The sequence below is a fragment of the Oncorhynchus clarkii genome, chromosome 21 (assembly GCF_045791955.1).
Source record: "Oncorhynchus clarkii lewisi isolate Uvic-CL-2024 chromosome 21, UVic_Ocla_1.0, whole genome shotgun sequence".
NCBI classification, from domain to species: Eukaryota; Metazoa; Chordata; class Actinopteri; order Salmoniformes; family Salmonidae; genus Oncorhynchus; species Oncorhynchus clarkii.
Genome location: NC_092167.1, coordinates 40605764 through 40620213, shown reverse-complemented (window position 1 = coordinate 40620213; position 14450 = coordinate 40605764). Strand labels below are relative to the sequence as shown.

The 14450-nt window shown below is 41.5% G+C and overlaps 2 protein-coding genes across 2 annotated transcripts; one reads left to right on the top strand and one right to left on the bottom strand.

The window, feature by feature from the left end:
- Positions 1-5272: 5272 nt before the first annotated feature.
- Positions 5273-7968, bottom strand: LOC139379016 (elongator acetyltransferase complex subunit 5). Its single transcript, XM_071121727.1, has 8 exons — positions 7625-7968; positions 7465-7525; positions 7284-7364; positions 6963-7174; positions 6583-6758; positions 6387-6482; positions 6195-6295; positions 5273-6099 (listed from the first exon to the last, which is right to left on the bottom strand). Exons 1-8 carry the CDS (start codon positions 7677-7679, stop codon positions 5991-5993), a joined length of 891 nt encoding a protein of 296 aa, XP_070977828.1. The 5' UTR covers positions 7680-7968; the 3' UTR covers positions 5273-5990.
- A 559-nt stretch (positions 7969-8527) lies between these two features.
- LOC139379015 (PHD finger protein 23B-like) lies at positions 8528-13925 on the top strand. Its single transcript, XM_071121725.1, has 5 exons — positions 8528-9095; positions 10262-10293; positions 10429-10521; positions 10701-11334; positions 11916-13925. The coding sequence occupies exons 1-5, from the start codon at positions 9068-9070 to the stop codon at positions 12107-12109; spliced, it is 981 nt and encodes a 326-aa protein (XP_070977826.1). The 5' UTR covers positions 8528-9067; the 3' UTR covers positions 12110-13925.
- The last annotated feature ends 525 nt before the right edge of the window (positions 13926-14450 follow it).

The window sequence follows — 14450 nt, the reverse complement described above, 5'->3', positions numbered from 1 at the left end:
TCGTTACAGCTGGTCCTTGTTATACAAGCACAACTTCTCTCCACACAAATGTTTTATTTACAATAATAGTGATATTAAATATAGAAATAAAATAAAAAATTCACAATTGGTTTTCCAATAACATCTTTGTGAATATTCAGCTTATAAATTACAATGGTAATCTTTATACTTACAATGAATGTTTAGCCAAATCTAACTTTGTTATGTTGTGTAAGGAAGATGACATTTTAATGAAAGCTATTCCCAATTGAATCGTTACAACTGATAGATCGATCATTACATGCACTAAGTTACAGTGATAGTGTATAAATTAATGGCATCAATATATTGAATAAGAAATGTAACGACGATTTAGTCCGAGAAATTATTAACAGCAAGTTTACCGCTGCTGCAAATTTTCGGTGGGCATCTTCATTTGATATGAAATGGCAGTGTGGGTGGACTAATCCACACACATTTTTGCTAAATTATCAAGTCAGAGAAGTCTCTTACATGATCCTTCACAGATGTTATCCTTGTAATAGTCTTATTTCTAAATATGTAATTAATGTAGCTTTTGTGAATTGGAAAATGTCATTCTAGAGCATTTATATTGTGATTGTTTACATAGTGAAATGTTTTGTACAAGTATGGAAATATAAAGCCCTTACAGGCTGTGTAAGGGCTATTTGACCAAGAAGGAGAGTGATGGTGATGACCTGGCCTACACAATTACCTGACCTCAACCCAATTGAGATGGTTTAAGATGAGTTGGATTACAGTTGAAGGAAAAGCAGCCAACGAGTGCTCAGCATATGTGGGAACTCCTTCAAGGCTGTTGGAAAAGCATTGCAGGTGAAGCTGATTGTGAGAATGCCAAGAGTGTGCAAAGCTGTCATCAAGGCAAAGGGTGGCTGCTATGAAGAATCTAAAATCTAAAATATATTTTGATTTGTTTAACCCTTTTTTGGTTACTACATGGTTCCATATGTGTTATTTCATAGTTTTGATGTCTTCACTATTATTCTACAATGTACAAATAAAGAAAAACCCTTGAATGAGTAGGTGTGTCCAAACGTTTGACTGGTACTGTATATACAGTTGAAGTCGGAAGTTTACATACACCTTAGCCAAATACATTTAAACTCAGTTTTTCACAATTCCTGACATTTAATCCAAGTAAAAATTGCCTGTCTTAGGTCAGTTAGGATCACCCCCCCTTGGGTTGTGATCTTTGTGGTTTATACTCGGCCTTGTCTCAGGATGGTAAATTGGTGGTTGAAGATATCCCTCTAGTGGTGTGGGGGCTGTGCATTGGCAAAGTGGGTGGGGTTATGTCCTGCCTGTTTGGCCCTGTCCGGGGGTATCATTGGATGGGGCCACAGTGTCTCCCGACCTCTCCTGTCTCAGCCTCCAGTATTTATGCTGCAGTAGTTTATGTGTCGGGGGGCTAGGGTCAGTCTGTTATATCTGGAGTATTTCTCCTGTCTTATCCGGCGTCTTGTGTGAATTTAAGTATGCTCCATCTAATTCTCTCTCTCTTTCTCTCTTTTTCTTTCTTTCGGAGGACGTGAGCCCTAGGACCGTGCCTCAGGACTACCTGGCCTGATGACTCTTTGTTGTCCTCAGGCCAGCTGGCCCTGCTGCTGCTCCAGTTTCCACTGTTCTGCCTGCGGCTATGGAACCCTGACCTATTCACCGGACGTGCTACCTGTCCCAGACCTGCTGTTTTCAACTCTCTAGAGACAGCAGGAGTGGTAGAGATACTCTGAATGATCTGCTATGAAAAGCCAACTGACATTTACTCCTGAGGTGCTGACCTGTTGCACCCTCGACAACCACTGTGGTTATTATTATCTGACCCTGCTGGTCATCTATGAACATTTGAACATCTTGGCCATGTCCTGTTACAATCTCCACCCGGCACAGCCAGAAGAGGACTGGCCACCCCTCATAGCCTGGTTCCTCTCTAGGTTTCTTACTAGGTTCTGGCCTTTCTAGGGAGTTTTTCCTAGCCACCGTGCTTCTACACCTGCATTGCTTGCTGTTTGGAGTTTTAGGCTGGGTTTATGTACAGCACTTTGTGACATCAGCTGATGTAAGAAGGGCTTTATAAATATATTTAATTGAAATGTTATTGATTTTAAGAATGTGAAATGTCAGAATAATAGTAGAGAGATTTATTTCAGCTTTTATTTCTGACTGATGTCTTGAGATATTGCTTCAATATATCCACATAATTTTCCATCCTCATGATGCTGTCTATTTTGTGAAGTGCACCAGTCCCTCCTGCAGCAAAGCACCCCCACAACATGATGCTGCCACTCCCGTGCTTCATGGTTGGGATGGTGTTCTTCGGCTTGCAAGCCTCCCCCTTTTTCCTCCAAACATAACGATGGTCATTATGTCAAACAGTTCTATTTTTGTTTCATCAGATCAGAGGACATTTCTCCAAAAAGTACGATCTTTGTACCCATGTGCAGTTGCAAACCGTAGTCTGGCTTTTCTATGGCGGTTTTGGAGCAGTGGCTTCTTTCAGGTTATGTCGATGTAGGACTCGTTTTACTGTGGAAATAGATACTTTGTACCTGTTTCCTCCAGCATCGTCACAAGATCCTTTGCTGTTGTTCTGGGATTGATTTGCACTTTTCGCACCAAAGTACGTTCATCTCTAGGAGACAGAACGTATCTCCTTCCTGAGCGGTATGACGGCTGCGTGGTCGCATGGTGTTTATACTTGCGTACTATTGTTTGTACAGATGAATGTGGTACCTTCAGGCATTTGGAAATTGCTCCCAAGAATGAACCAGACGTGTCGAGGGGTACAATTTTTTTGATTTCTTTTGATTTTCCCATGATGTCAAGCAAAGAGGCACTGAGTTTGAAGGTAGGCCTTGAAATACATCCACAGGTACACCTCCAATTTACTCAAATCATGTCAATTAGTTTATCAGAAGCTTCTAAAGCCATGACATAATTTTCTGGAATTTTCCAAGCTGTTTAAAGGCACAGTCAACTTAGTGTATGTTAGCTTCTGATCCAATGGAATAGTGATACAGTGAATTATAAGTGAAATAATCTGTCTGTAAACAATTGTTGGAAAAAATTACTTGTGTCATGCACAAAATAGATGTCCTTACCAACTTGCCAAAACTATAGTTTGTTAACAAGACATTTGTTGAGTGGTTGAAAAACAAGTTTTAAATGACTCCAACATAAGTGTACGTAAACTTCTGACTTCAACTGTATATACTGTATTCTATTCTACTGTATTTTAGTCAATGTCACGCCAACATTGCGCAATCTAATATTTATTCATTTCTTATATACATTATTTTAATTTTAGATTTGTGTGTATTGTTATGAATTGTTAGATACTACTGCACTGTTGGAGATAGGAACACAAGCATTTTGCTACACCGGCAATGACATCTGCTAAATATTGGTATGTGACCAATACAATTTGATTGGATTTTGAATTTCTTGATTTTATTGGGAAAAAAATTCATTCATAAAAAAAGTTAATGGGATAAAAAAAAAATCATTATTTTTAAAATTGATTTACAATATTATATAACATCCCAAAATATATAAATACCAAATTAGCAAAGAAGTGTGTACAGTATTTTTCAAAATGTAACTTGTCTATAGCGTAATATACTTTATGTGTCTCTCCGGATTCTAAAAATGTGTTTTGGTTATGTGTGATTGGTTTGAGTTGGTGGATCACAACTTTTAAGGGCCAAACACCGCCACCTACTGTACTGGAGTATGTGGCGTGTTACAGCCTACCTACATTAAATTCTCCTCATTAGTCCTGTTCCACTTAGGAAAGTGAAATAGAACCTTAGACACCACTTCCCTCCCCCCACTACACCATGCAAACCCCAACCCCGTCCAGCCTCTCTAACCCTTTCACACAATCTCTCCCTGTCTACGTCATACAGTTCACAAAATATCAACACATTCTCCACCGTTTCCTCCACTAAACAGTCATCACACAGATTGGTTTCATGTCTCCCTATTATCCACAACATGGCATTCAAACCTGTGTGCCCAAACCGTAGTCTACTCTCCACAACTTCCTCTGTCCTGTATCCAATACTCCCCACTTCTTCCTTTACTGACCGGTACATATGATAAAATTGCCTCCCCTTACTACTAACATCCCACTCCCTTTACCAAAGATCAAGCCTTTTTGCCTGGATTAAGGACTTCCCGGCGGCCCAGTGGGACCTGAATATCTACCCCCTCTCCTCGCAACACTATTAGGCACCACATCGGTCTTCTCATTACCCTTCACACCCACATGGGCGGGAACCAAGCAAAAGCTTACCACCACTCTCATCCTCTCCAATCCCATTAACAGCAACATCATCTCCACTAACAAATCAAATGCTAAGCAAACAAGTCTCCCATATCCAACCTGCCTGTCTTAAGTGGTTTCACCTCCTCCACCCATCTCACACCTAAAGTCAAGGCCATAAACTCGGCCGCATACACTGACACATAATCAGTTAACCGCTTACATACACTAACATTGAAATCTGGGACATACACCCCTGCCCCCCACACTACAACTGACTGGATCCTTTGAAGCAATAAATATCCGTAAAACTTTTTTAAACCGATTATCTATGTGTCTCACATCCTCACCCCATTCATAACCACATCTACACTTGGTTTTGGAAGCAGCCACAGAGGAACGTTGCCCAACACAATTGTCACCCTATCTCTCTCCCAGTCCATAATTCTACCACCTTCTGGCCGATTGTCCACCTGTACACCCTCTGCTTACCCATTCCTTGCTCCCAACATTCCCCAGTTGCAGTTACCGCTGGATATCCTTCTGAACTCCCTTTCAACCTCAACCAGTACACTAATGCAAGTTTGTCCTGCCTTATTCTCAGTGGCAGTTCCCCACTATTCACCTGCAATTATTACCCTGAATAAACATGGTGAAATACACAGATAATCTTTTTTTATTTTACCTTTATTTGACTAGGCAATTCAGTTTAGAACAAATTCTTATTTACAATGACACCCTACTGGGTTAACTGCCTTGTTCAGGGGCAGAACGATAAATGTTTACTTTGGCAGCTCGGGGATTCAATCCAGCAACCTTTGCATTACTGGCCCAACGCTCTAACCACTAGGCTACCTGCCACTCCCAATAAGCATTGTGTTGTTTAATATTGTCATCGTTGATGATGACGTAGAAGTCCAGCCAAGCTATTCAAGTTGTATTCATGTATATTCATTGCTGACTATTCCATGCCAGTGATGTTGTTGATTGTTTTTAGAGTAGACCAGGGCCACGCTTTTATTGACCATTATTAAGTTGGTATACACTTGCATCGTTGAGGGCCATCACAAGAACTCAGTTGCTCCTTTAAAGGCCTAAAAGTAGCAACAAACTACAGGAACTATTTGATCATTATTCATAAGTCTATGCGAGTTCATGTGGCTAATGTGTTGGGTCTGACTAGACATGCGTAGAACCGAACAATAGGGCCACAGACTCAAGCTCACACACCAGTGGTTTGCAGTAGAAACTGTAAGCATTCTGTAAAAAAAGGTGTCAATTTGAGACATTACAAATGTGATAGTATAGGGATTTTCATTACAAAAGAATAACTAAATTGTTAGAAAAGATACAGTCAAACTGCAAAACAGTAGCCTTTATTTAAACAGAGACCTGTCGTAGGCTGTAGGCATCTGATCTCAGCGTCATTCTGTCCTCCGCTGAAATTTTCCTGAATTGATTGTTGTAACAAGCAATATATCTCCTATACTTACAGACTCCACCCTAATAAACTTCCTCCACTGCAAAAACTGGCATTCGGTAAGCCTGGTATTTTGTTAAACTTTCATTTAAATCTCGTCTGGGAAAGTAAAATAAATATCTCAGGCAGGAACGCAGGCTATTATTGTGGTTTCCGGCATGTAAAATGTCCAAAAGTGGCATTAACTGCAAGGAGCTGTGCTCTACATGGCTAGTAGCCTGTCCTCTAGACATCAAGGTCGTCATCAGGATCCTCCTGGTCATAATCATCATTGGCATCAGGCTCGTAAAGGATCCGTCCTGAACCGGTGCCCGGGTGCAGAAGTGCTGACTTCCTGGAAGAAGATAAATGGGGAGAGTTCGATAAAACACCCCAGACAGTAGCAAGACAGCATGGATAGAAAAGGCATGGCAGAAAACAAAATCTCACTTCTCTTTACTGAAGACGAAGGGAAGCGGCAGTTTTTCTTTGGCCTCTCTCTGTGTATCAGACAGGCGCAGGTTAAAGGTCAGGTTGGCTGTCGGATCCACCTGGGGAAAACAAGAGAATAATACAATACCATTGGCTTTTTCCTTATCATTCTCACATTGTGCATGTCAGGAATCAATACAGGTGTGCTACCTCAGATTCGTCTGTATTCATCGGTGTGCTTCCAGGATGACTGCGTTTGCTCTGTATTGTAACTGTCAGGTCCTCATTGATGCTGAATATCTCCTCCTGTTAACAGACACACAACACTTCAAATCAGCAGAAAATGGCTAAGACAGTTAAATTCTTCAATTCAAACTAGCAGCACTCCATGCTCCACTGTTCTTACATCTTGCATAAGCTTGCCCGACTTGGTGCGTCTTGTTATTTTGGCGAAGGCCCCTAGTCCTCTGGTCCCTGGGGCCACAGTGATGACTGAGGTAGCCAAGTGGCATATGCTTCCCACAGTGCCTCGCTGATGCAGGTCTGAGTGCAGCAGACCAATTACAGCTCTCACAACTCCACCTAAAGACGAGTGAATAAAGTGGAGCCTGAACTGAACCGGAGCCTGAACTGAACCGGAGCCTAACAATTTCACTGACTTCAATGTACAACATGGCATCAATATAGATGCAATTGGAGAAACTTAGCTAACCTCTTTCTGCAGCGCTGAAATAAAACGGAGCTGGTCAAGTCAGAAAGACAGTGTTTATAAATACCATGACAAACCTTTTTTGAGAGCCTGAAGTTTCTGGCAGATAGCAGCAGGGTCGTGATGCCTCAAAATCCATGACAGAGAGTCAATGACAAGTGTCACTGCTTTGGCCTGAGGTGTTTGTTTGAGAAGAGTGCCGATGTCCTCTAGGGTAAACTGGTGGACCGTAAACGGTGAATTACCGGTCCAGCCGAGAGGGTCAGAGTAGGCATTGTGAAAGTGCAGCCTATATTCAAAGTCGGGGAAAACATGAGCAAGTTAACGCTTGATCTCAAGAAATCTGCTAGTAGTGTTGACTCCCATCTAAAGGGAGTTTCTTATTTGTTTATAGTCACCTCTGTGCAGATGTTCTGTCGAGTCCATCATTGAGTTCCTCTTGACTAACTTCAAACCCCAATACATGGACCACTTCTTCCCTGAAACACAATTTATTGGTATGACATTAGCGCACAACAAACTAAATGAATACGAACTAGATAACAGCGGAAATGTTCATGTCACGGGTAAGTTATTTACCGTTTAAGTGCTGTATTGATGCAGCTTTTCAGGAGGTGTCGACCACAGTAATTCACAGAATCTGTCAAAGTAACGCAAAGGCAAAAAAAAAGCAAGTCAGTTAGCTAATGTCTGTGGTTCTGAAAACAATTACGAGTTTACCATCAGCGAGTATATTTACCTTGTATCAAAATGAATCCTCCCGCTTCTGTTCCTTGCAAAACTTCCAACAACATATTAACGTTACAGGCTTCCTAGCTGCCCAGATAGTTAGCTAACGTTGTAGCAAGAGTGTCGGTTATTACGTGTGATTCCTCTTCATCCGCCTTCAAATATTGATGCTGCCCTACAAATCTGACGACAATTCTCATGACAAGCGTTTGTCAGCTGGACATAGATGGAGCACCGAAATTTGCGTTTAGGAGAATAATGAAGTTGTACGATTGTATTCCATGTACAAGTCACGCAGCTCGTGCCAGGGAAAACTCAATGCTCGATAAGCATCCGGTTTGTATCCCCTTTCGCGCTTGCGCCTGAGCATGATGCCGTTCTTGTCTATATTTTGGTCATGACATCATTAATGTAGTAAATTAAACTTGATTCTTACATGATTTATACAAGCCTGCCTGAAAGATAACCTTGAAATGTGCATAGTCTAACTGACTCAACAACCAAAAATACGTATCTAAGTTAACTCGTTGATACTACTTTATATATACCCCTCTGATGGTCCCTGCAGGGGCCTAATAAAGGTTCTTATGGTAGATGCAGACAATTTGTTTTTCTTTGCGCATGTTTTCTGACATTGAAATTGATTCAGTAAGGGTCATTGTTAACTGTCAAAAGTTTAGAATTCTATTTGACCACATTTTCTTGCAGATAATGCTCGGAGAACAGGCATTACAATCTTAGTGAAACGACACTGTGGTCTTACTGAAATTGGATGGTGTAGTTGCAATGGCACATGGGTAGTGTCGTTTTAGGGATTTATCGTTCGTCCTCATTAAGAAGAATATACACACATTAAACTACACTACCCAGCAAAGCGCAGAGCTGTCACTGCGTTGTGGCAACCACAAGGGGCTTCTGCAATCAGTTGACATCGCTGATGGCTCGAGGAGGCGCGCAAGGGGCTAGACGGAGTAGACGTATATTTAGTTAAACTCTTGTCGATTGTTGCTCGTGTTATGGAACAACGTCAACTTAATCTAAAAAATATGTTACCTGAATGCTTTTGTCCTATACAATGGATGCACCTGCTGCAGTTTTTCTCCGGTGACTTAGCTCGTTAGTTAACTAAAGTAGTTTTATTGCCAGGATTATGTATGCAATAGCTGCTGTGACGAAGAAATTAGCAATTAGCTAGCTAGCTATCTTGTTAATCGGGCTAATCGGAATTATTGTTTCATTTTTTTGTTGGTTAGCCCGGTACCTTGCCGGCTAAGCTATCCAGAAAACAAGCCAAAAAACACCAATAAATTCGCTTGTCTTCGAAGAGTGGTGTTGACTACTCCGTTCTTGGCTAGGGCTTCTCCCGCACAGTCAGTAGTCAAGTCAGGAGAAAAGCACAGACGCTGTTAGCTACCTGGTAGCTACCATCACGGGCCTTGTTGCTGAGGCGACAATGCTTGAAATAATGTCTGAACACCAAGGTACGTTTAAAAGTGTCAGTTCACATAGTACATTTATATTGAGTTCATTGCTAGTTGGCAGACATTCTCGGTTTAGTTAAAAATCCTCCTTCAGTGAAGCAACTGTTGGTTGTTCAATCGCCATGCTAGTTGGCTAGCGAACTAACGCTATCCAACGTTAACATTACCTGGCAGTTTACTAGTTAGCGAAGTTTGTTACATCTCTACTAACAGTCGAGAACGTCAATTAGCTTGCATAGTTATATACACATAGTTATCTTTTTGTTTATGCATTAACGATAACTATATATATATATATATATGCTACCGTACCTAGTTAGCACATGTTTGTTAACTAACCATGCCATTGGTAGCTAATGGTATGTTAACCGCTGGCTAGCTAACTAGAAGTTTGTGCTAAGCAAATGGAGCCATAATGTATGTTGCTTTGCCAGCAAGCTAACGTTAACATGTCTTGAATAGCTAACGTTAGTTAGCTAGCAAACAGTGCTCGTTGGTTAACAAGCTACTGTAACTAGTTAGCCAAATGCTGATAGCTACCTAGCCATGTTCAAAATTCGGGAGGCTCCCCACGCCATCGCAGCCGTGAGCTAATGTTGGCTCACAATGCATGTTTCACGTTTGTTAACGAGCTACTGTTAGCCAACATAGCCAACCATGGATAACTTAAACCGTCTTCACTTTGCGTCACCCGTTAGTAGAAACTACCACGACAACGTTGTTGGCGGTAGCTGGCTAGTTTGTGAGCAGAGAAGGTATTCACTCATTTTTAGACAACTAAACGCTAGCTAGCTAAAAAGGCAATACGTTATTCTTGCTGACTGACGTTGCAGCACGAGGCTAGACATCAACTTAACTAGTTTGCTACTTTTAGAATAGAAATGCCCATCAGCTACGTTAGGTTGCAGACTTGGCGTTTTGAATCATTGCCTGGTTGTTGTTTCATTGCATGCTTCATTGCTAATGTTAGCTAGTTATCGCTATATTCTCTAGAATAGATACATCGCAAGGCCGAACAAAAATAGACCAACAGCAAGCTAGCAGCTAACAATACTTCACTGCCGATGGATAAGTGGAGATAATGAAGTATTTGTTTTTATACGTAATGATTTTGTTTACAAATCTGAACAGATTATAGTATAGTAATATTGTTTTCTTCCACACAGATTCGTTATTGAAGTGCAAAACGGATACTCTGGTAAATAGACTTCTGATGTGACGTTTAATGTACTTTAATCCCCCTTCTGATCCTGTTCACAATTTTTGGGGTGTTGTATGCATGACTTATTAGCTTGGTTAATTTGTGTGAATGCCATTGTTTTTATCTCTTTAGCCTCCAGAGAGGAGAAAGAGGACCGTAGAAGACTTTAACAAGTTCTGCAACTTTGTCTTGGCATATGCAGGCTATATCCCCAATCCTAAAGAGGTAGGATAACTAGGCACACCAGGACATCAAGTTACCCCATTATTGATGGTGTGTGTGTCTTTTAATAGGGTTTGAGAACTTACCACATTTTTAAACCACATTTATGACCCTATGCATCAATTATTGTTTGTCCTGTACTGTTTTCTTAATTTTTTTCTGCTACACCTGTGGCTGTGTAGGAAGGTCCATGGTCGCCAGCGTCCTCCAGCTCCCCGCACAGCTCAGGGGCGTCAGGGGAAAGCGGGGGTGGTGGTGAAGGAGGCGGCGGCAGCTCCTTGGGGGCCAGCTGGGGAGACGGCGGCAACGACCTGCACACCATCCACACATTTGTCCGCAAGGCCCGCGCCAACAAGGGCAAGAGTATGCGCCGGATGCACTCCGACAGCTCCCTGCTGGACAAGATGCGCCTGAAAGACTCCCTGTACGACAGCCAGGCAGGCAGCAAGGCAGAGCGCAAGAAGGACAAAAAGCTAAAAAAGTTGTCGATGGGTTCTGCCATTGGCGGCGGGGGTGAAAGCGGGAGTAGCGGCGGAGAGAAGAGGGCCCGTATCAAGCGCAGCAAAAACCCTAAGCAGGCCAAAGCCCTCAAAAAGCTTAAGAGCTCGGCCACCCAAAGTGAGACAGACTCTGAGACGGGACATGCCCATCCCGGGGAGCGCCTGGTCCGAGATGACCTGACAGGGCACGGGGTCTCCTCACCAGGAATGCAGGGGCTGGCTAAGATTCAGGTGGAGGAGTCCAACCGGGAGGCAGAAATGAGCTCGAGTGAAGGCGAGACCTGGATCGCTGATGAGGACATCATGGTGGAGTCGGGTAAGTCATTTCATACTGACCACGCCGTGGACAAGTTGTAAACGCGAGTGCAGTAATCTCCTCACACAAGATGCATCACTTCAGTGTCAGTCTGTGGCTGCAGTGATGGCTGGTAATATGCTTGGCATGTAATTCATCAATATTAATGCACTGGTCTGTTCCGTGAGTTCTAAACCAGAGGCTCATGTGTTCAGCAGGACACAATGTTTTGTATGCTTCAGATAAATAAAAAAATGTTATGTAGAACAAGCATGCCTCTCTGACATGTAGAATAAGGAATCATGTCAGGGGAAACATTGTATTTAATGAGAAACAACTTGGTAACGATTGGTACTTTCTGGAGCTTGAGTCATCATGTAACCAATAAATAATGAATGGATAATAACAATGTAATTACTCTGTTTTCATGTAGTTTCTAAGTAAATAAGTAATTAGGGGCCCATAAAATAAAACCTCAACCAAAAAAACAGTTGAAGTTCCTCTTCTCTTTGAAAACATTTGCCACTGAACCCAATGCTATTTGTACCACTATGATATGCCCCCTCTTACCTCTTTTTTTCTCTCCCTCCTTCCTCACACAGGTGACGACTCTTGGGACTTAATCACCTGTTACTGCGGCAAGCCGTTTGCGGGGCGACCCATGATCGAGTGCAACCAGTGCGGCGTGTGGGTCCATCTGTCGTGCGCCAAGATCAAGAAGTCCAATGTCCCTGACATCTTTTACTGCCACAAGTGCAGGGACACTCGACGGTCGGGGCAAAAGAAAGATCCCTAAAGAGAGAGGGGGTGGGAGGGACTATATCCCTCCTATATCCCTTTTCAATCTACCCTATTATCTGTGTTCCACTACAACATCCATGTTCTTTTCTGCGATGCCTGCAGCTGATTGTTAATCCTCACCTGGACAGCAACTGTATCGTTAGTTTTCTAGGTGTTAATTTTTTGACAATCACTCCTCACTTATTCATGTAGGTTCTTTGTCACTTTCTGCCTCTGTGAAAACTGGGCTAAAACAGGAAGACATTGGGGGGAGATCTCTTTATTATCTGTAACATACAAATAGATATGCTTCTCTTGCTCAGTATTCTTACTAAATTGAGATTTTTTCATTGGAATGTTAGACTCCCAAACAGATATCCATCTCCTGGTTTTCATGTTAAGGTCATAGCATAAGGTGCATGACAAGTTATAGAGAATTATTTATTTAGGACATTGATGGACAACTTTTCTGTCTGTCAACGTTCAAGGAAAAAAGCTAGTATTTTATAATGGTACATTAACTATTGTGAGACCCTCTGCAACCAGTAATCAATGCAATGCGACTGCTACACCATGACACAGGCACAACCCCCTTCTTTCTCTGAAAAGAAAACGGATACTCCTGATTATTTTTGTCCTTAAGTTTCTCTTTTTAGTGTTAGAAGGGCAGCTCTCGTTTTATTTGATTGTTTTTGTAGCTACTTTTTTCTCGTGTAAGCTTTCGATTTGCGATTGTTTATGAATTTCTTTGTCTAATATAACACTCAGTACCTTCTTATCACTGAGTGTTAAGCCCCTATGAGATGTCTCTCATTGGATGTTTTCAGATTCTAACAAATACCAGATCAAATCTGAAATGTTGAATCTATTCCATTGACATATGCAAAGACAGTTGGTGCGACAAGAGTTAACGTTTTGAAAGGCGAGCCCAAACCAAACACCCCTTTTGAGGTGTTATTTTTCATTGGAAAGTTAATTTCTTTAGTTTCAGCAACAGCTAAGAGCCTGTAACTCATAAACTGAGGGCTGTGCCGTACAGTGTTTTTGATGCAGCCCATATCCAGAAGTATTTATTGATTTATTCGCCCTTTCTGTTTTTTGTCAACAGACATCTGCTACAGCACAGCTTCATAACTTTGAGTTCCCTCAGCATGACAATGGCGTCCTATGACTGCCCTTTTGGTTACGGTTTGACATGGCTACAGCCTTCAAATTCAATCTATAATGCTTGTTTTGTTTTTATTTACATTTTGTGTGTATGTTGTTTTTCATCAATCGATACTTCTGGTTTGGAAATATGTCATTGTTGTGAACTGTCGTGGTGGGAAAGTTGGAGAATCGTCGCTTTACCTTGTCGAAGTGGCTCTGACATCTTTTTGCATGAATGGTTGTAAAACTTTTTTTTTTTTTTTTTCATGTTATTGTTTTTTGGTTAACTTTTCAGAAAATGCTGGTTGACATTGCTCCCTAATCAGAATAGCATACAAATCTCTTCCACTCATGATCTTCTCATTCAAAAAACAAAGTTGACTGTTTGTAGTGTACAGAAAATTCAGTTGATATCGGAGTCGTGGACTCGTGGCAGTTTATGTTGGTAGGTTTTACCTGTTTTTGTTGGTGGGAGAGTCATGTTTAGTCCCCAAAAAGCAAATGCACTCTCACCACCATCTTTCCCTTCGATTTTCTGTATATACCCTGTTCTTCGATGACTGTACATATGTGAAAGTGAAAAGAGAGGGGAAAAGAGCCAAGCAAATGCTATATTTTCGGCATCTGATATTGTTTTTCTTTAACTGTAGCTTGAAAAATAAAAATAAATCTTTTTGGGGGGAGCACCTGTGTTGTATCTTATCTTTCCAATATATGCAAAGTAGATAAATATATTGTAAGGAATGCATTTTATTGAAGTTAGGCACACATAATGTGTTTGTCATTGTACATACTTACAGAACCACTAGAGGGGGATGAGTCCCAAACATCTAAGCAGGTTAGTACACTAGTACAGCATCTTAAATATAAATAAATAGTTATAACATATTTGTGGAAGTGCATCTTTACAAAACAACCAACTAATTGGATTTGGATTGACTGTAAGACAGTAAAGTTAGTATTGGATGAGACTGAAGGGGTTGGAAGCTGTTATTGTTGCTCCTTCATTCAGCCTTCTGGTTCATCCTGCAAGACAAACAGATACACATTAGCTGGTTCACATTCTGGACAAACATCCTAATAAACAGATGGTCAGGCTATCCCTCCTTGTTCTGTGCTCTCACCTTTCTGCTACGCTGGTTCGACATAAGGCCGCTTCCAATAGAATCCAGAGGAACTGTTGCCTTCCTCCTGGAGTGACAGGAAGA

What these genes read in the sequence shown, in the direction of transcription:
- LOC139379016 (XM_071121727.1), bottom strand. Translation starts at nt 7,679, where the DNA reads ATGTTGTTGGAAGTTTTGCAAGGAACAGAAGCGGGAGGATTCATTTTG. An exon ending in GACAGAACATCTGCACAGAG is followed by an intron (nt 7,175 to 7,283) that starts GTGACTATAAAC and finishes CTTTGAATATAG; the next exon opens with GCTGCACTTTCACAATGCCT. An exon ending in TGAATACAGACGAATCTGAG is followed by an intron (nt 6,296 to 6,386) that starts GTAGCACACCTG and finishes TGTTTTCCCCAG; the next exon opens with GTGGATCCGACAGCCAACCT.
- LOC139379015 (XM_071121725.1), top strand. Translation starts at nt 9,068, where the DNA reads ATGCTTGAAATAATGTCTGAACACCAAG. An exon ending in ATATCCCCAATCCTAAAGAG is followed by an intron (nt 10,522 to 10,700) that starts GTAGGATAACTA and finishes GTGGCTGTGTAG; the next exon opens with GAAGGTCCATGGTCGCCAGC. An exon ending in GGACATCATGGTGGAGTCGG is followed by an intron (nt 11,335 to 11,915) that starts GTAAGTCATTTC and finishes TTCCTCACACAG; the next exon opens with GTGACGACTCTTGGGACTTA.